We start from the raw sequence: 20,843 nt of genomic DNA on the forward strand, positions 1-20,843 counted from the left end.
CCGGCACCACTCGAGTGTTTTCTGTCGCATCTTGCTGGAAGCGTGAGCTGATAACTGCATGGCACGGCAAAGGCAATGGGGCATCTGAAACCTTAGTCTGTCACTTTAACCAATGAGATTGAAGGATTGAGAAAGAAACAGAATGATGGAGAAGGAGGGTGAATTTGTTTCAAATCATTTACAGAAAGCAAAATAAAGAGCGAAAGAGAGTAAAAAGAGATAGAAAGGAAAAGCAAAAAATTGAATGTGATTTAAAAAAAAAAATCTCTAATAATTTACTATATACAGGAATGAGAATCAACAGTTTAAATTGTTCTCTTTCTGGGCCAGAGAGATTGATTGGTATTGCACTAACAATTATCACATCATAAAAAAGGTACTTGTGCTGTTAAGTTGCTGCCCTACCTTTCTGCGATAAGTTTAATGGGCAATGAGGGTGCAAATCCAGCAAGTTCTTTAAAATAGCAGGGTGACCAAGGGAGAAGTGCCATTTGTGCAAAGCAAGCGCCGGAGCAGAGTAAATCTAACAGCAAGTTCTGGGGATTTGCAACTCAAGTCATAGTTCTTAATACCCTGAACTTGTTAGCCGATTTGTGCATTAATAATGGCATGAGTTGTTAACACACTGTTACTTTTGCAGCAAGATTTGGCTATCAAGGGATAGTATTAAAGCCAAGGAAGTGGCATACAAATTGGCCAGAAATAGCAGTGAACCTGGGGACTGGGAGAAATTTAGAACTCAGCAGAGGAGGACAAAGGGTTTGATTAGGGCAAGGAAAATAGAGTACAAGAGGAAGCTTGCAGGGAACATTAAGACGGACTGCAAAAGTTTCTATAGATATGTAAAGAGAAAAAGGTTAGTAAAGACAAACGTAGGTCCCCTGCAGTCAGAATCAGGGGAAGTCATAACGGGGAACAAAGAAATGGCAGACCAATTGAACAAGTACTTTGGTTCAGTATTCACTAAGGAGGACACAAACAACCTTCCGGATATAAAAGGGGTCAGAGGGTCTAGTAAGAAGGAGGAACTGAGGGAAATCCTTATTAGTCGGGAAATTGTGTTGGGGAAATTGATGGGATTGAAGACCGCTAAATCCCCAGGGCCTGATGGACTGCATCCCAGAGTACTTAAGGAGGTGGCCTTGCAAATAGCGGATGCATTGACAGTCATTTTCCAACATTCCATAGACTCTGGATCAGTTCCTATGGAGTGGAGGGTAGCTAATGTTACCCCACTTTTTGAAAAAGGAGGGAGAGAGAAAACAGGGAATTATAGACCGGTCAGCCTGACATCAGTAGTGGGTAAAATGATGGAATCAATTATTAAGGATGTCATAGCAGCGCATTTGGAAAGAGGTGACATGATAGGTCCAAGTCAGCATGGATTTGTGAAAGGGAAATCATGCTTGACAAATCTTCTGGAATTTTTTGAGGATATTTCCAGTAGAGTGGACAAGGGAGAACCAGTTGATGTGGTATATTTGGACTTTCAGAAGGCTTTCGACAAGGTCCCACACAAGAGATTAATGTGCAAAGTTAAAGCACATGGGATTGGGGGTAGTGTGCTGACATGGATTGAGAACTGGTTGTCAGACAGGAAGCAAAGAGTAGGAGTAAATGGGGACTTTTCAGAATGGCAGGCAGTGACTAGTGGGGTACCGCAAGGTTCTGTGCTGGGGCCCCAGCTGTTTACATTGAACATTAATGATTTAGACGAGGGGATTAAAAGTAGTATCTCCAAATTTGCGGATGACAATAAGTTGGGTGGCAGTGTGAGCTGCGAGGCGGATGCTATGAGGCTGCAGAGTGACTTGGATAGGTTAGGTGAGTGGGCAAATGCATGGCAGATGAAGTATAATGTGGATAAATGTGAGGTTATCCACTTTGGTGGTAAAAACAGAGAGACAGACTATTATCTGAATGGTGACAGATTAGGAAAAGGGGAGGTGCAACGAGACCTGGGTGTCATGGTACATCAGTCATTGAAGGTTGGCATGCAGGTACAGCAGGCGGTTAAGAAAGCAAATGGCAGGTTGGTCTTCATAGCGAGGGGATTTGAGTACAGGGGCAGGGAGGTGTTGCTACAGTTGTACAGGGCCTTGGTGAGGCCACACCTGGAGTATTGTGTACAGTTTTAGTCTCCTAACTTGAGGAAGGACATTCTTGCTATTGAGGGAGTGCAGCGAAGGTTCACCAGACTGATTCCCGGGATGGCGGGACTGACATATCAAGAAAGATTGGATCAACTGGGCTTGTATACAATGGAGTTCAGAAGAATGAGAGGGGATCTCATAGAAACGTTTAAAATTCTGATGGGTTTAGACAGGTTAGATGCAGGAAGAATGTTCCCAATGTTGGGGAAGTCCAGAACCAGGGGTCACAGTCTAAGGATAAGGGGTAAGCCATTTAGGACCGAGATGAGGAGAAACTTCTTCACCCAGAGAGTGGTGAACCTGTGGAATTCTCTACCACAGAAAGTTGTTGAGGCCAATTCACTAAATATATTAAAAAAGGAGTTAGATATAGTCCTTACTACTAGGGGGATCAAGGGGTATGGCGAGAAAGCAGGAATGGGGTACTGAAGTTGCATGTTCAGCCATTAACTCATTGAATGGCAGTGCAGGCTAGAAGGGCCGAATGGCCTACTCCTGCACCTATTTTCTATGTTTCTATAATCTTCACAGATATGTTTTGGTTCTTCAAGTTATTTGCATAGTACTGAAAGTAATGAAGCATCCTATTAATGTTTTACATTAGAGTTATTGGCTCTGATCAAACTGTTGATATATGAAAAATCAAGTACACATGGGGGAATTCAAATAGATTTTACTGAATTTGAAAAGAACATGCACTTTGGCACTGTTTGATCTTGGATCAGCCTCAAAATTTTAAACAAAAAAATGTCCATCATAATCTTATACGTTTCGATAAGATCACCTCTCATTCTTCTGAATTCCAATGAATAGAGGCCCATCCTCATAAGTCAACCCCCTCATCCCTGGAATCAACCCAGTGAACCTTCTCTGAACAGCCTTCAAAGCAAGTATATCCTTTTGTAAATATGGAAACCAAAACTGAACGCAGTATTCCAGGTGTGGCCTCACCAATACCCTGTATAACTGTAGCAAGACTTCCCTGCTTTTATACTCCATCCCCTTTACAATATCCCTCAACAAAAATCTATTAATCTCAGATTTAAAATTAACAATTGCTCTAACATCAATTGTCATTTGCGGAAGAGAGTTCCAAACTTCTACTACCCTTTGTGTGTAGAAGTATTTCCTAATTTCACTCCTGAAAGGTCTGGCTCTAATTTTCAAGTCATGTCCCCTCGTCCGAGACTCCCCAACCAGGGGAAATAGTTTCTCTATCTACCCTATCTTGAAAACGTTGATCAGATCACCCTTTAACCTTCTAAATTCTAGGGAATACAACCTTAATTTGTGTAATCTCTCCTCATAACTTAACCCTTGGAGTCTGGGTATCAGTCTGGTGAACCCAAGCTGCACTCCCTCCAAGGCCAATATATCCTCCCTAAGGTGTGGGGCCCAGAACTGCTCCCAGTCTGGGCACCACATCTGAGGAAGGATCTATTTCCTCACCTTACTGCATAGAAATATTTCCAGGTGCTTCACATAGTGAATTTTTGACTAATATCCAAACAAATTCAGCAATCATTCTGTACCAGCAACACCACACAAATAAGAGAGCTAATATCTGATTATTACCTTCCAGTACTCACTAAGGAACATGACCTTCATAAATACCAGTAGTTCAAGTAGATGCAACAACTTGATGTAAATGAAGTGGCATTCTTCGGCAGGCTTAAAAGCAGTGGCATTTGTTTGAGGAAGCATGTTTTGGGTTCAGGAGTACTTTCAGAACCGAGTACCACAGGGATCCGTGACCGATTCGGAAGTTTAATACAAACTGGTCACAATTGCAGAGACTGTACCAGATTAGGAGGGAGAGTTGAATCTGAAGAGATTGTTTGGGAATTGCAAATTGAGTAGGTTAAATATGTAATGGATAGGTGAAATTTAATACAGACAAGTGTAATGTGTTGTGCCCAGGAAGAACAACAGGTGAGGCAGGTACTGCATGAATTGATAATTTCTGGATTCTTTTCCTTCAATCTGTTTCAGCGAATACACTGAGGCGAACACCAAAGGAGCTTGTAACAAAGCAGTCTTTAATATTATGTCTTACCGGCCGAGACTTATCAGACAGAAGGAATACTCTTGATAGAGTGTACCCACTTCCTACGGACAAGTGAAGTTACATTGTGAAGGCACACAGTTATACATTTTTTGGTACAAGATAACAAGATACAATTAGAGTGATATCCTAGTTCAGCCTATCCCTTTTGATCCCTCCTTCCCTTTGTCCACTCATGAGCCAACATCTATATGAGCTGTTTTTACTAAAGAACTTCCTCAGGCATTGCTTCTAAATGTTACAATTTTACTGGCGTGACTAGTAACTGAGACCTTGCAATTCTGCTAATTGTGCTGATGTTGTAATATTTGCAGTCTGACAATCTTTTAGTTATTTTCCATTGCTTATACATTTTCACATATCCAGTTCACTTCACTGTCTTTATTGCTTATATATTTTCACATATCCACAGAATGATCTTGAAATGGGTAAGGATGATTGTTAAAGAGCTCGATGGGTTTCAGTAGACATCCAATCACTGCAGAGCAGCAGTCAACAAATCAGGTAGAAAATCGAGTAACGGAAACAATCGAGCAAGATGGAAGGGTGTTGTACGCTAGCAGAGCAGCTGGAAGATGACCTCTCTCGTTTGGTCATCAGTCACATCATTGAAGCAAGCCGAGGCTCTCTGCCCTAATGAGCGATGCAAGGCAAATTGTGTGCAGGGCAATTTCCACCTTCACTGCCTGGGCGATAATATGGCGGGGCCGGATGGCCTACAATCAATGGAATAAAAGGTGGGCCACGTGATTTGCTCGTCAGATTACCCCTGTGGTGTAATGGTGCCTAAATAGTCAAAACACACTTACAGTTACTCTATGGACTTTTGCTCTGCTGATGGTGCAGTTGAATTTTTTTTTTTTAAAAGTACAGGACTGGCCCATTGAAACAAAAGTTTCCACGTTCAATACTCAGTCCTTGCTACGTTAGATGATGTTGGCCAGGACTTCAGGTAGATGCGCCAGTTGGTCACTGTACCCCTGTACAAAGGAAGGGGAAAATCCCACTTAGCACTATCCAATGTATGTGGTTTGTCTGACGACAGCACTGTGGTTGGCTGTGATAACTGTTTGATTGAACACTCGCGCGCATGGCAACTGGTTCAACATTCCCAATACTCTACATAACACTGTGTCCCATCTTTGAGTGTATTCAGCCAGTGAAACAGGACATACCTTGGGATGGAAAGCATGTTTTTTCTCTTTACATGTGTACTGAATCCAGCGTAGACAACGTCAAAGGATGAAACCATATAAGTGCAGTTAATGGGGGATCTGGGTAAATGGCTGAGATAGATCAGGCTGTTTAATGGCGAGTGCAGGTCAGCTTTCTCAACATGGGTCCCAATCTCCAGACACTGGTGGGAGGGCATTGCAGGGTTAATAGGCTGATGCCTGAGTCATTGCAGATATTTTGTTCTGTTTTGTACTATAGGTAGTTGGTTTATAACTGAATGGCTTGCTTAGCCTCTTTAGAGGTCATTCAGAATCAACCATGTATTGTGGGACTGAAGACTGGCCATTAGTGAACCTGTTGGGTTTTTCATTACAATTTTTCTGGTGCCAGCCCACACATAGCTAGGTTTATTGCATTCAGTTTCACAACTTGGTGGCTTTGAACTCAAGACCATTGGGTTGTTAGGCAACTTACTATTTGGTTACAATTGTTTTATTATATATGGAGGTCTTCGCCAAGGGTGCCATAGACAGTAACAACTTGCATTTATATAGCACCTTTAATGGCGTAAAATGTTTGAAGGTGCTTCACACCGAGCCAAAGGAGACATTAGGACAGGTGACCAAAAGCTTGGTCAAAGAGGTAGGTTTTAAGGAAGAGAGAGAGAGGTGGAGAGGTTTGGAGAAGGACTTCCAGAGCTTAGGGCCCAGGCAGTTGAAGGCACAGCCATCGATTGGGGGAGCGTTGGAAGTTGTGGATGCACAAAATGCCAGAATTGGAGGGGCGCAGATATCTCGGAGGTTTGTAGGGCTGGAGGAAGTTACAGAGATAGGGAGGAGGGACGAGGCCAAGGAAGGATTTGAACATGAGAAGGAGAATTTTAAATTCGAGGCGTTGGCGGACCAGGAGCCAATGTAGGTCAGCGAGCACAGGGGTGGTGTGTGAATGGGGCTTGGAGCCCTCTCCCAAGTATACATGCTGCACTCATGGATATTTGAATATCAAAATAAAACTCATTATAACATTGACGTTGTCTACGCTGAATTCAGTACCCATGCAAAGCGGGAAAAAAAACATTCTTCCCAAAGCAGATGCACACACTCTCGAGGGAGGGAGTGAGTGATTTCAGGCTGTGTGTGAGAACAATCTATGATACCGGTAAGGGCCTGTTGTGTACCTAATGGCAAATGAACTTCAATATAGTTATGTGCGAGGCAATAGATTTTGGTAGGAAGAATAAAGTGGCCACATGTTCCTTGGAGAGCAAGTTTCTAAATAGGGAGCGGAGCAGAGAAATCTGGAGATACAGATACATGGATCACTAAAAGTAGCGATGCAAGAAAAATATTCAACAGTAAATCCAAAAGGGAATTCAGGAGAGCCCAGAGAGGGGTGAGAATGTGGAACTCGCTGCCACAGGGAGTGGTTGAGGTAAATAGTATAGATGTATTTAAGGGGAATCTGGATAAACACATGAGGGAGAAAGGAATAGAAGGATATGGTGATGGGGTGAGATGGAGAGGGGTGGGAGGCTGATGTGGAGCATAAACCCCGGCACGGAGCGGTGGGGCATAAACCCCGGCACGGAGCGATGGGGCAGAAACCCCAACACGGAGCGGTGGGGCATAAACCCCGGCACGGAGCGGTGGGGCATAAACCCCGGCACGGAGCGGTGGGGCAGAAACCCCGACACGGAGCGGTGGGGCATAAACCCCGACACGGAGCGGTGGGGCATAAACCCCGGCACGGAGCGGTGGGGCATAAACCCCGGCACGGGGCGGTGGGGCATAAACCCCGGCACGGAGCGGTGGGGCATAAACCCCGGCACGGAGCGGTGGGCCGAATGACTTTTTCTGTGCCGTAAGTACTTGGTAAACTATTTTTTTGCTATTGTTATGGCAGTGATTTCTTCCTGAGCCACATTTAATCTGCTTCCTCCAGGAATTCCTGTCACAGTGAACTTGGAAGCATTACTGCCAGCTGTTTTCTCTGCTGAATACAAAGGATTCATGGTGATTCATGTTCTGTCAGCATATGATGAGTGATAACCAACTGGTGTTGTGTGCAGGATCTTTCAAAGCCTCCAATCTCCTTGTGTGGCGGTCTTGGGAATACAAATGATGAGGTGACTCCTGTTAAATAGTGAAACTAAAATTAATTTTGATTATTTTCTTTTATTCTTAGGCTGGGCCAAGGAAAGAGCAAAATGCTACCCCAGGCTGGAGTGTTTCACTTTCTGTGGGAGATTTGTTCGGGTGGAGTTGAGGAAGGAAGTGCATTGAGAACGTTTGGCAGGTACGCGCAGAAACTTGCATCTCTCTAGCGCCGTTCACAACCTCAGGACGTCCCAAAGCGCTTTACAGCCGATGGAAGTACTTTTGAAGTGTAGTCAGTTTTGTAATGTAGGAAAGGTGCTTGGTTAGTACGGGGTCTGTAATGGGGGGTGAATCCAAACATTGGTACCCAGCTGGTTTCTGTTTATAGGGAGAAAGATCACTGGGATAAATACACATTATTTGGCCCATCTAGTTCATTCTTCCATAGGAACCTAGAACCCTCTCAACGCCCCATCCTAATCACTATCTAACTGGCTCTTGAATACTCCAAGTATTGATTGCCAATACCTTACCCTACGCAATCTAGAGACCATCCACGCAGTCATCACTCTGTGAACAGGTGCTTCCCGAAATCAGTCCTGAAATGTTATTTGATTGTTTACCATCACCCATCACCCCCTGTGCTCGCTGACCTACATTGGCTCCCAGTTAAACAATGCCTCGATTTCAAAATCCTCATCCTTGTTTACAAATCACTCCATAGCCTCGCCCCCTCCCTATCTCTGTTATCTTTTTCAGTCTCACAACCCCGCAAGATGTCTGCGCTCCTTAAATTCTGCCTCTTGAGCATCCCTGATTATAATCGCTCAACCATTGGTGGCCGTGCCTGGGCCCCAAACTCTGGAACTCCCTCCCTAAACCTCCCCGCCTCTCTCTCCTCCTTTAAGACGCTCCTTAAAACCTACCTCTTTGAACAAGTTGCCTTAATTTCTTCTTGTATGACTCGGTGTCACATTTATCTGTTTTGCCTTATAACACTGCTGTAAAGCACCTTGGAACGTTTTTATTATGGTGAGGGCACTATATAAATACAAGTTGTTGTTGTTTCTGTCTCCTTGTCCTGAAGTTATGCTTAACCCGAAAAATGATTTCAGATTGAACGTTTTGCAATCTACTTGGGAGCTTGTATATCTATATATTAATTGATGCATTTAAGGGGAGACTTGGTGCAGACCTGAGGGAGCAGGGAATGTACGGGCGGGTGGGAAGCGGTGTTTAAAGTGGGAGGAGGGTGCTGTGAGGTATAAGCATGGGCGCTGGCTGTTTCTGTGTTGTAGCTTCTATGTATTTTTGTGTTGTAAGTTCTCTGTTTCGGTATTTCTTTCTCTAACTTGTTCATCGGAGCTGAGTTGCCCATTGGTCCCTCGGGGAAGTGTAGCATTTCTCAGTGCAGGAAAGATCAGCTGGTAAGAGGTCCTGCTTTTTCCACGATAAGCTGCTTTGCTCGACAAATGTGGATACAGGGCCACCTGGACGGGGAGTAAAATCTCTCGATTGGTAAATTCCTCCAACGGAGCGCAAAATAACGCAGCGGAATTTCAGACCTGCCTCTCTCGAATATCACACTGCTCTTCTAATCGTCGCCACCTCCATCTAAATGTTTTTCTTTATGTAGGTTAACTAATTACGATGCCGGGATCTCCGAGGCAATTCTCTCAGTGCATCACAACTCGATCGGTTACCAGCTTTGTGTCCGTACGTCACTGGTGGAACCGTTTGAAGCTCGCATTGGATCAGAGTATATGGTACTTGGAGAGATGGAAATCACAACAGGTGAGGCTTTGAGGGCTGAATGAATGATAACGTGTGCCCCAGCCCCATATCTCGCGCAACTCTCTGTCTGAATCCCTCCAGTCTGGTTCCGCATCTCCCACGGAATCAAAACGGACCTAGCCTTTAAGATGCTCCTTAAAACCTACCTCTTTGACCAAGCTTTAGGTCAACTGATTTAATGTCACCTTGTGTGGCTCGGTCTCAAATTTTGTTTGATAAATTGCTCCGATGAAGCGCCTCGGGACAGCTTACTACGTTAAAGGTGCGTATAAATACAAGTTACTGTTGTAGCCAATGCCAATGACCGCCAGTTCCACCCTTCCATTATCTCTCTCAACTTTTCCATGCCCTGAGAGTTCACTGACTGCTTATCCGATATCCATTTGGCTGCGTCTTAACTTTCTCCAGCGAAATAGCGAGAAGACGGGTGCCATCACCTTCTGTCCCCACCACACACTATGCTGCATTGTCCTCAATCTCAGATCTCAACATGCGTCAATCAAGATAATACCTCAGACAAGACTAAGTGTCTTGAATAAAAGTGTTGGGGATGATGGGAGAGGGAGAGAGAGGCATGGTTTGAGATAGATATCGAGGCAGCGGAGGGGGTGAGAAAAGATTCTCTAAGATGGAACTGGGAATGAAAGGCTTTAGTTCGGAGGACAGACTAGAGAAATGAGCACTCTTCAGTAAAACAGAAGGTTAAAGGAGATGCGTTACAGAACAGGTGTTTACAATTATGAAGGATTTTCATGAGATAAATAGGTAAAAACTAGTCCCACCAGTTGATAACTAGAGGATATGAATTTTAAGATCACCAAAAGAATGAAAGGAGAGGTCGGGAGACAATTATTTTACACAATGGTTGTTAGAACAGTGGGACAAGCAGACCACGTAGTAGCTTTTAAAAGGGAAGTAAAAAAACAAACTTTTTTGAAAAGGTGTGAAAGTGTGACAGTGGGCACAGTGGGCTGAATGGCATCCTCCTGTGCTGCAAAATTATATGGGGCCGCAATTTCCCTCCTTAAGCTCCAATACCGCTTCTGAGAGGCGGTAATGGAGCTGATAGGCCTCACCGACTGGGGGCAGACATATGGGCCGACTTGTTGTAAATTGCCCCGGGCCGGGAGTGGGGGGAACAGGTTTCCCCAGGAGCGGAGTGGCCACTGGTCGGTACCACTGACAGCTTTCCCCTGCGGGAAGCTGTGTGTACCTGGGCGGCACGTCCGGCCTTCAAGCGGAGGGCACGCTGCTGGCGCCACCATTTTATTTTAATTGTAGGCCGACTCCGAGGTCAGCGCGACAATGGTGGCCGTGGGCTGGCGGCCTGGCACCCTCTCTTGGGTTACCGGGCCATTGGCCCGGCCGAAACCCTCACTGGTGGCCCAGTGGGCCGAACTAAACTTATTGCAGAGCTCGCAGTGGTCTTGCCCTTTAACTGAAGGGGAGGGACGTTGTGACGTCAGCAGCGACTCGTTGGGCGGCCGACCCAATCCAAAGGGCACTTCCGCCCCTCAACACCGCCCCGACCGGAAATACAAAACACAGGTGAATATCGGCGCAAGATTCGCCCTGTAGATTGGGGCAGAGAAAAATCTTAATGATCGGCAAGTGCACCTACCCTTTAGTCGGGCCACTGTGCCCATTGTCCCACTTTCAAAAACGTTTGTTTTTTTCACTTCCCTTTCAAAAGCGAATTACTTGGTCTGCTTCTCCCACTGTGATTCTAAGTTATGTTTCAGCCAAGAAGAAGGAGTCGGAGCGAGCTGCCTGTACTGCAGGTGCGGGACCAGCAGAGGGCAGTGCTTGATCCACTTTCTCTCTTATGTATATGTGTGATTTGGACTTGGGGATAGAGAACACAATCTTGAAATTTGTTGACCACACAAAAGTAGGAGGTATGGAAAACAGTGAGGAGGACTGTAAAATATTTCAGGAACCCCCTCGGCAGGTCAGTGGGATGGGTAGACGGGTGGAAGATGCAATTTAATGCGGATTTGCACCCACCCAGGGAAGTGAAGCGTGTCCATCACGCTCCTGACTTGTACCCTGTCGATGATAGAGAGGCTTTGGGAAGTTGGGGGGGTGGGTGAGTCACTCGCCACAGAATACCCAGGCTCTGACCTGATCTCGGTGTTTATGTGGATGGTCTCATTCAGTTTCTGGTCAAAGGTGATGTTGATGGTGGGCGACTCGGTTATGGTAATGCTGTTGAATGTCAAGTAGAGGTGGTTAGACTCTCTCTTGTTGGAAATAGTCATTGCCTGACACTTGTGTGGGCGAATGTTTCTTGACACTTATCAGCCCAATCTTGGACGTTATCCAAGTCTTGCTGAACATGAGCACAGACTGCTTCATTAAAAAATAAATATATATCCATTTATTATAGGAATGCAAATTCAAGCATAGGAGGAATTTACAGCGATTAACCTTGACTCGTGCGCTGCAAATGATGTCCTCTGCTCCACATGTCCCAACGTGTATTCCAGGTTTCACCACAGAAGCGAGCAGATTACACTGGGCCACTAGCGACTGGTAAAAGCTTTGTGAATAGCACAGGCGGATAGCCCAGCATACAGCTGGGGAGCTTGAATTAGAAGAGACAGTAACAGTCACCCAAAGCAATGTCCACCTGGGGATGAGGAGGTGAGGATTCATAATCCCCTACTGATTTGGATACAAGATCACGCACAGATTAACCAAAAAGGGTCGAAGGAGTCAGAATGCATTTTATTATGGGAGCGGTAGTTCAAATATAGTCAAACACAACACATACGACCATGACAAGTAGCTGGTATTAGTCCCAATCACACAGACGACTGGTGGCACTAACAGCTCTTCTCTGCACTGTCTGCCCTGAAAAGCTCTTCAGACATCTCTTTTATTCTCTTCTTAGGGGTGGGCCTGGGGTAATTAATGGACAGGACCATTTAACCTATGATATGTCGAGTTCTTTGTCTCAACTCTTAGATGAAAAACCATCCCCTTCCCATGAGATTGCACCTTGCATAAGAACATAAGAATTAGGAACAGGAGTAGGCCATCTAGCCCCTCGAACCTGCTCCGCCATTCAGCAAGATCATGGCTGATCTGGCCGTGGACTCAGCTCCACTTACCCGCCCGCTCCCCGTAACCCTTAATTCCCTTATTGGTTAAAAATCTATCTATCTGTGATTTGAATACATTCAATGAGCTAGCCTCAACTGCTTCCTTGGGCAGAGAATTCCACAGATTCACAACCCTCTGGGAGAAGAAATTCCTTTTCAACTCGGTTTTAAATTGGCCCCCCCGTATTTTGAGGCTGTGCCCCCTAATTCTAGTCTCCCCGACCAGTGGAAACAACCTTTCTGCCTCTATCTTGTCTATCCCTTTCATTATTTTAAATGTTTCCATAAGATTACCCCTCATCCTTCTGAACTCCAACGAGTAAAGACCCAGTCTACTCAATCTATCATCACAAAGTAAACCCTCATTTCCGGAATCAGCCTAATGAATTGTCTCTCTACCCCTTCCAAAGCTAGTATATCCTTCCTTAAGTAAGGTGACCAAAACTGCACGCAGTACTCCAGATGCAGCCTCATCAATACCCTGTACAGTTGCAGCAGAACCTCCCTGCTTTTGTACTCCAACCCTCTCGCAATGAAGGCCAACATTCCATTCGCCTTCCTGATTACCTTCTGCACCTGCAAACTAACTTTTTGGGATTCATGCACAAGGACCCCCAGGTCCCTCTGCACCGCAGCATGTTGTAATTTTTCCCACTGATTTCCAACCCGAAAAGGACCCATTTATCCCGACACTCTGCTTTCTGTTAGCCAGCCAATTCTCTATCCATGCTAATACATTTCCTCTGACTCTGCGTACCTTTATCTTCTGCAGTAACCTTTTGTGTGGCACCTTATCTAAATACACCACATCCATCGGTACACCTCTATCCACCATGCTCGTTATATCCTCAAAGAATTCCAGTAAATTAGTTAAACATGATTTCCCCTTCATGAATCCATGCTGCGTCTGCTTGATTGCACTATTCCTATCTAGATGTCCCGCTATTTCTTCCTTAATGATAGCTTCAAGCATTTTCCCCACTACAGGTGTTAAACTAACTGGCCTATAGTTACCTGCCTTTTGTCTGCCCCCTTTTTTAAACAGAGGCATTACATTAGCTGATTTCCAATCCGATGGTACCTCCCCAGAGTCCAGAGAATTTTGGTAGATTATAACCAATGCATCTGCTATAACTTCCGCCATCTCTTTTAATACCCTGGGATGCATTTCATCAGGGGACTTGTCTACCTTGAGATCCATTAGCCTGTCCAGCACTACCCCCCTAGTGATAGTGATTGTCTCAAGGTTCTCCTTTCCCAATTCCCGTGACCAGCAATTTTTGGCATGGTTTTTGTGTCTTCCACTGTGAAGACCGAAGCAAAATAATTGTTTAAGGTCTCAGCCATTTCCACATTTCCCATTATTAAATCCCCCTTCTCATCTTCTAAGGGACCAACATTTACTTTAGTCACTCTTTTCCGTTTTATATATCGGTAAAAGCTTTTACTATCAGTTTTTATGTTTTGCGCAAGTTTACTTTCGTAATCTATCTTTCCTTTCTTTATTGCTTTCTTAGTCATTCTTTGCTGTCGTTTAAAATTTTCCCAATCTTCTAGTTTCCCACTAACTGTGGCCACCTTATACGCATTGGTTTTTAACTTGATACTCTCCTTTATTTCCTTAGTTATCCACGGCTGGTTATCCCTTCTCTTACCGCCCTTCTTTTTCACTGGAATATATTTTTGTTGAGCACTATGAAAGAGCTCCTTAAAAGTCCCTCCACTGTTCCTCAATTGTGCCACCGTTTAGTCTGTGTTCCCAGTCTACTTTAGCCAACTCTGCCCTCATCCCACTGTAGTCCCCTTTGTTTAAGCATAGTACGCTCGTTTGAGACACTACTTCCTCACCCTCAATCTGTATTACAAATTCAACCATACTGTGATCACTCATTCCGAGAGGATCTTTTACTAGGAGATCGCTTGTTATTTCTGTCTCATTACACAGAACCAGATCTAAGATAGCTAAGAAACAATCCCGTATGCCTTCTATGAATTCCTACTCAAGGCTACCCCGTGCGATTTGATTTGACCAATCGATACGTAGGTTAAAATCCCCCATGATTACTGCCGTTCCTTTTTCACATGCCTCCATTATTCCCTTGATTATTGCCCGCCCCATCGTGAAGTTATTATTTAGGGGCCTATAAACTACGCCCACCAGTGACTTTTTCCCCTTACTATTTCCGGACAGACAAGAAGGGAAAGGAGGTGGGGTAGCTCTGTTAATAAAGGATGATATCAGGGCAGTGATGAGAGACGATATTGGCTCTAATGAATAAAATGTTGAATCATTGTGGGTGGAGATTAGAGATAGTAAGGGGAAAAAGTCACTGGTGGGTGTAGTTTATAGGCTCCCAAATAATAACTTCACGGTGGGGCAAATTGTCAGATACCCCTATATGTTTAATTCCAAGTCTTGGCCACCCTGCAACCACGTTTCTGTAATGGCCACCAAATCATACCCATTTGTAATGATTTGTGCTGTCAACTCGTTTACTTTGTTTCGAATGCTGCGTGCGTTTAGGTAAAGTGTTTTAATACTAGTTTTTAAACCATGATTTTAGTTTTGACCCCTCTGCAGCCCCTTTATATTCATACATATTGTCCCTTCCTATCACCTTGTGGTTTACACTTACCCCAGTGCTACTCTGCTCTGTTGCCTCCTGCCTTTTGCATTCTTTCTTGGGGTCCTGTTTATCTGGGCTCTCACTCACTCTAACTAGCTCAGAGCCCTCTCCTGGGTTCCCATCCCCCTGCCAAGCTAGTTTAAAGCCCTCCCAACCGTACTAATCAAAACCACCTGCGAGAACATTGGTCCCATCTCTGTTGAGGTGTAACCTGTCCGACTTGCACAGGTCCCACCTTCCCCAGAAGCGGTCCCAATTGTTCAGGAAACTAAAGCCCTCCCTCCTACACCAATGCCCCAGCCACGTATTTATCTGACTAGCCTTCCTATTTCTACCCTCACTAGTACGTGGCATTGGCAGTAATCCCGAGATTACCACCTTTGAGGTCCTGGCTTTCAATCTTACTCCTAGCTCCCTAAACTCAGCTTTCAGGACCTCACCCCTCTTTCTACCTATGTCGTTGGTACCAATGTGGAGCACAACCACTGGCTGTTCCCCTTCCCTCCCCAGAGTGCCCTGCAGTCGCTCAGTGACATCATTGATCCTTGCACCAGGGAGGCAACACACCATCCTGATGTCACTTTTGCTGCCGCAGAAGCGCCTATCTGCTCCCCTAACTATTGAATCTCCTATCACTATAGCCCTTCCCGTCTTCTTCCTCCCCCCCTGTGCAGCTGAGCCACCCACAGTGCTGTGACTTGGCCCTGGCTGCACTCCCCAGAGGCATAACCGCCCTCGTCAGTAGTCAGAATAGAGTACCGGTTGGAGAGCGGGATAGCCTCAGGGGACTCCTGTACTACCTGCCTTGCCATCCTCTTGTGTGCGACGGTCACCCATTCCCTATCCTCCTGTACCCTTTTAATCTGTGGGGTGACCAACGCCTGAAACGAGCTATCCACGTACCTCTCGTTCTCTCGGATGCTCCTCAGTGCCTCCAGTCCTCGCTCAAGCTCTGAGACTCGGTGCTTGAGTTGGAGGAGCTGGAGACACTTCCTGCACACCTTCTCTTGGAACAGCTTTTCAATTTCAAGGTTCCTTGCTCGATCTCTTATCAAGGCCTGTTTTTGCGTTATGCCCTTGTACACCTCAGCTTTCTGTACAATGCCTTATCTGATGTGATTGGAATCCTTCAATGTCATCAACTTGGGCAAACTGCTGAGCGAGGGAACCCGTATAGGACTGTTCCTTACACCAGACATCAGCAGCCATCCAGTACCACAGCCAGCAAGCCATTTGTCTGTTCACCAAAACTGTGCATGTTGCAGTTGGGTCCCATTGGGGAGCGAGCAGGAGCATGGACACTGGGAGGTGCGGAGGTCGACTGCAGCACCCTATCGTTGCCCACTGCAGATTGGGCGTCGGTGCGGTTTAACGCTGCGACTATCTACGCACTAAGTCACGGGGAGTGGGGGAGGCAAGAGGGGCGAGGAACTGCTTGAAAAGACACTGTTGGATTCGCGTCAACCAGGGGAGTATGTGTGGGTCAAGGGCGAATAATGAGAGTTTCAGATCAGTGCCAATAAAACCTATGATGCTGGAGACTGCCTGCAGCAATTGCGTTTATCCCAGTCACATTATTGCAAATGGCCCTAAACACTGTGCAATCATCAGCAAACAACCCCACTTCTGACCTTGTGATAGAGGGAAGATCATTGATGAAGCAGCTGAAGATAGTTGGCCTTCATCCCGGGGACCATTCTGGTAAATCTCTTCTGCACCCTCTCCAAGGCCTTAACATCCTTCCTAAATTGGACGCAATACTCCAGCTGAGGCCTAACCAGTGATTTATAAAGATTTAGTAGAAGTTCCTTGCTTTTATACTCTATTTATAAAGCCAAGAATCCTGTGTGCCTTTTCAACAGCCTTCTCAACTTGGCCTGCCACTTCAAAGATTTGTGTACACAAACCCCCGGGTCTCTCTGTTTCTGCACCCTCTTTAAAATTGTACCATTTGGTTCACTCTCATTCTTTCTTCCAAAATGCATCACTTCACATTCCTCTGCGCTAAATTTCATCAGCCATGTGTCTGCCCATTTTACAGTCTGTGTCCTCCTGACCTCCGGTCCGATTATCCTCACATTTCGGAATTTTGTGTCATATGCAAATTTTGAAATTATGCCTTGATTTTTGCGAACGGGACATACCTGGACAATTATCCACCTTGTTGGATAGATGCCAGTGCTGTAGTACTGGAACAGCTTAGCTTAGGGTGTGGCTACATAAATGCAAGTCTTTGGGCCCATGTTTCCACAGGATAAAAAATGGGCGCCCCTCCGAGCTGGGCGCCCGTTTTTCGCGCCTAAAACGGCGCCAGAAAAAAAACGCACTATTCTCGAGCGCTTTGCAGCTCCTTGTCTGTTTGGCGCGGCGCCCAGGGGGGCGGAGCCTACACTCGCGCCGATTTTGTAAGTGAGAGGGGGCGGGTACTATTTAAATTAGTTTTTTTCCTGCCGGCAACGCTCCGCGTGCGCGTTGGAGCGTCCGCGCACGCGCAGTGTGAAGGAAACATTGGCACTCGGCCATTTTTGTAGTTCTTTGTAGCTGTTTAATTTTTGAACATTTTTTAATAAAAGCACATTGCCATCAGCACATCAGCACTGAGGCTTCCCTTCTCACTGTCTCCTTCCCCTCCCCACCCTCCGCGGCAACAAACGGTGGTTTCCTCCCCCTCCCTCCCCTCCACGGCGGCAACAAACCGCTGTCTCCTTCCCCTCCCTCCCCTCCACGGCGGCAACAAACCGCTGTCTCCTTCCCCACCCCCCGCGGGAACGAACGATGCCTGAAGCACTTTCACACAGGTAGGAAGATGGTTTATTTAATCTTTTCTTTGCTTATAAATGTTTATTCAGGTTGGATTTATTTGTATAATATTTGTAGAAGTATAAATAAGGATTTATTGTAAAATTTAATGACTTCCCTTCCCCCCCCCCCCCCCACCCCGTTCTGGACGCCTAATTTGTAACCTACTCTTGATTTTTTAATGTGTAGAACAGGTTTTTTCAGTTCTACAAAAATCTTCACTTGCTCCATTCTAAGTTAATTTGGAGTACGTTTTCACTATGGAAACTTTGAAATCAGGCGTCAGTGGCCGGACACGCCCCCTTTTTGAAGAAAAAATTCTGTTCCAAAGTAGAACTGTTCTACCTGACTAGAACTGCAGAAAAAAAAATGTGGAGAATTGCGATTTCTAAGATAGTCCGTTCTCCACCAGTTGCTCCTAAAAATCAGGCGCAAATCATGTGGAAACTTGGGCCCATAATCTTTAGTTAGCTTTGACCTCATTTCATCAGATGTATATAGTTCCTCTAAGTTCAGATACATGAAATGATGTTATCTCCTTCATTGGAGAGTGCACAATGCGAGAATATCCAGTCTCTTCATTACAATTTGTGGCGGCATTGGAAACCCTAGTAATCCCCAGAAGCTTATGAGTAAGGGGTGACGAAGATAAGATTTGCTTATGTGCAGATGAAATACCTCTGATGAGAATTCAGGATTATGGATGGATTGCTGGAAGAACCAAAAACCCTTCCATTAAAACCTTGGTCCTTGCACAAGTAGAGTTGTGGAATATTCTTGGGCATAATCATTGTTCTAAATCTATGTCGATAATTAGAGATTAACATGGCCAAGTTATTGTCTTTGGATTGAAAGTTCTCTTATGGGGTCAGTAAATTTGGGGAAGTTATGGCATGATGGGTTTTTTCTTCCTGTTTTGACAATTTCTTTATCCTTTCTGTTTGGGTTAATTAGAAAAGAGGATGTAGGGGTGTAATAGGGGCTCACTGGAATATTTGTACCTCGTTCTTTAATGTCTTGCATCTTGGGTTGAGTGTCAACTTATGTTCCTATTGTTGATGTGATTCATTGTAAAGTAAATTTAAAAATGTTATTCAGTCACTGGATAGGAACATGGTCACAGGAGGAGGCCATTCAGCCCTTTAAGCCTATTCTGCCATTCAATAAGATCATGGCTGATCTGTGATCTAGCTCCATACACCCGTCTTTGCCCCATATCCCTTTAATACCTTTTGGTTAACAAAATTAATTTGTTAATTAAAAGTTAACAAAATCAGATTTAAAATTAACAATTGGAAAAGAGAGTTCCAAACCCCTACCACCTTGTGCACGTAGAAGTGTTTCCGAACTTCACTCCTGAAAGGCCTGGCACTAATGTTTAGGCTATGTCCCATAGTTCTAGGCGTTCCAACCCTGGCTATTTTCTTTCCCGCTTGGGGGCGAGATGCCAGCTGTCGCACCCTGGCTGAGGTGAGCCAACTTGCCACAGGACTTCAAAATAACCATTCGCTTTTGCCTCATTTTGTCTGCTATGCACATGCTGCACTTGTGATTGGCTTGCTGTTAACTCGGTGGCACTGTGCTGTATTTTCAGACAATGTTCCCGTGATCCAGGCTCGGCTGCTACTGGACGCGGATGGAGTTAACTTTCCGTTACTGGAGCGGGCCGTACAGGAGCAGAGAAAGTACTTCCAACAAAGAGATGGAAGGAGTACCCTTGAAACAGAGGTCGCGAACAAAAGGGATGGGTGAACACGCACACTCAAACTCTCTGTCGCACTCGCCACGACCGATAGTGCCTCTCGGGTGTGTCGGCTGTTTGTAATTACTGTGAAGACTGATCTATCTGAATCTGCTCTGTTCTGGACGAATGCTGAACGTCCTTGTCTGCTCCCTCCACATCATCACCCGCCTCACCATTCGGAACTCCTCAACAATTTTGCCTTTCAAAAATGTTTGGTAAGTTCAGGTGAAAGTAACCTCCTGTTAGACTGTTGCTTTTGTGTTTAATTAGAGTTGCAATTTCTGGAATGCTTTATTGAATGATTGTGCACTTCAGTGCTCGATTGTGAGCTCTCGTTTATAACCCACATTGTTCAAGATTGTGCCCTGCATCAGTGAAGGGAGCCGGATCTGATGTGAATGTTGATCTTTTTGCAGTGTTACTCATTTTTTGTTTGTAATGTGCAAGATTTAAGCCTGCGGGATGTTCGTTTCATTGCTGTCTTTATGGAATAAATCCTCCAAATGTACAAGGCGGTGGTTGTGGGTCTGCATTATCCTCACTCTGCTTATTTAATTAGTTAATGCAGGGGAGTACCAAGCCATCGTACTTACATGAAAAATGGAACAGGTACTCGCAGAGATCGTGCTGAAACCAGGTCCCATTTATCTCCTTCACCCAGCAGCTCAGTAAAATGCTTTGTGATCACTCGAACAACCCTGTGGGTAACCTCTACACAATACCTGCTATATCCTTCACCCTGAGAGTAGCCTACACAGTGCCTGCTGCATTCTGTGCCCTGGGGTAACCTCTGAACAGCCCCTGCTGTATGCCGTGGACAATCTCCATAATGAGCCCTCACTGAATCCTGTGGGTAACACCACACAATACTGGCTGTACACGAGGTGTGTGCGTAATACTGCTGTTCTAGGGAGTTGCCAATCGATGCTCCTCTCTCACTGCTGCCGCTTTGATGTAAATAATCTGCGCCTCTCGCTGATCTTAGATAGGCAACATTGTTAGATACCAGAAAGTCAATACGGTGCGCTTGTTACTGCATCTGAGCAGTTTCAGTAATGCCAGTGATCCGGGGTCCTTTTCTCAGCTACTGCGGTTTCTTTACTGGAGAACCTCATTCAACCAGAAATGAGGATTACATCACATCTAGACACTTGTGTACATCCTTTCCTGGTTCTCGATGGGATTTGTTTCTCCGCTGCAGTGCTGAGGGAGTGCTGCATTGTCGGAGGTGCCGTCTTTTTCGGATAAGGCATTTAACCGAGGCCCCATCTGCTCTCTCAAG

General features: G+C 45.3%; 1 protein-coding gene across 4 annotated transcripts in view; it reads left to right on the forward strand.

Moving 5' to 3' along the window:
• Positions 1-20,072, forward strand: part of ten1 (TEN1 subunit of CST complex) — a 33,009-nt gene extending 12,937 nt beyond the window's left edge. For 2 of the 4 annotated variants that reach the window (XM_070893174.1, XM_070893172.1), the window contains exons 2-5: positions 4,631-4,955; positions 7,579-7,689; positions 9,127-9,284; positions 19,412-20,072. In XM_070893174.1, the coding sequence (XP_070749275.1) occupies positions 4,855-4,955; positions 7,579-7,689; positions 9,127-9,284; positions 19,412-19,569 (528 nt within the window). In that variant the 5' untranslated portion in view covers positions 4,631-4,854 and the 3' untranslated portion in view covers positions 19,570-20,072. Of the gene's footprint in view, positions 1-4,145; positions 4,314-4,630; positions 4,956-7,578; positions 7,690-9,126; positions 9,285-19,411 lie in introns of all 4 variants that reach the window. The other 2 variants (XM_070893173.1, XM_070893175.1) reach the window with 2 other exon arrangements.
• Positions 20,073-20,843: the final 771 nt, after the last annotated feature.

Source organism: Pristiophorus japonicus, chromosome 11 (genome assembly GCF_044704955.1).
Source record: "Pristiophorus japonicus isolate sPriJap1 chromosome 11, sPriJap1.hap1, whole genome shotgun sequence".
NCBI classification, from domain to species: Eukaryota; Metazoa; Chordata; class Chondrichthyes; family Pristiophoridae; genus Pristiophorus; species Pristiophorus japonicus.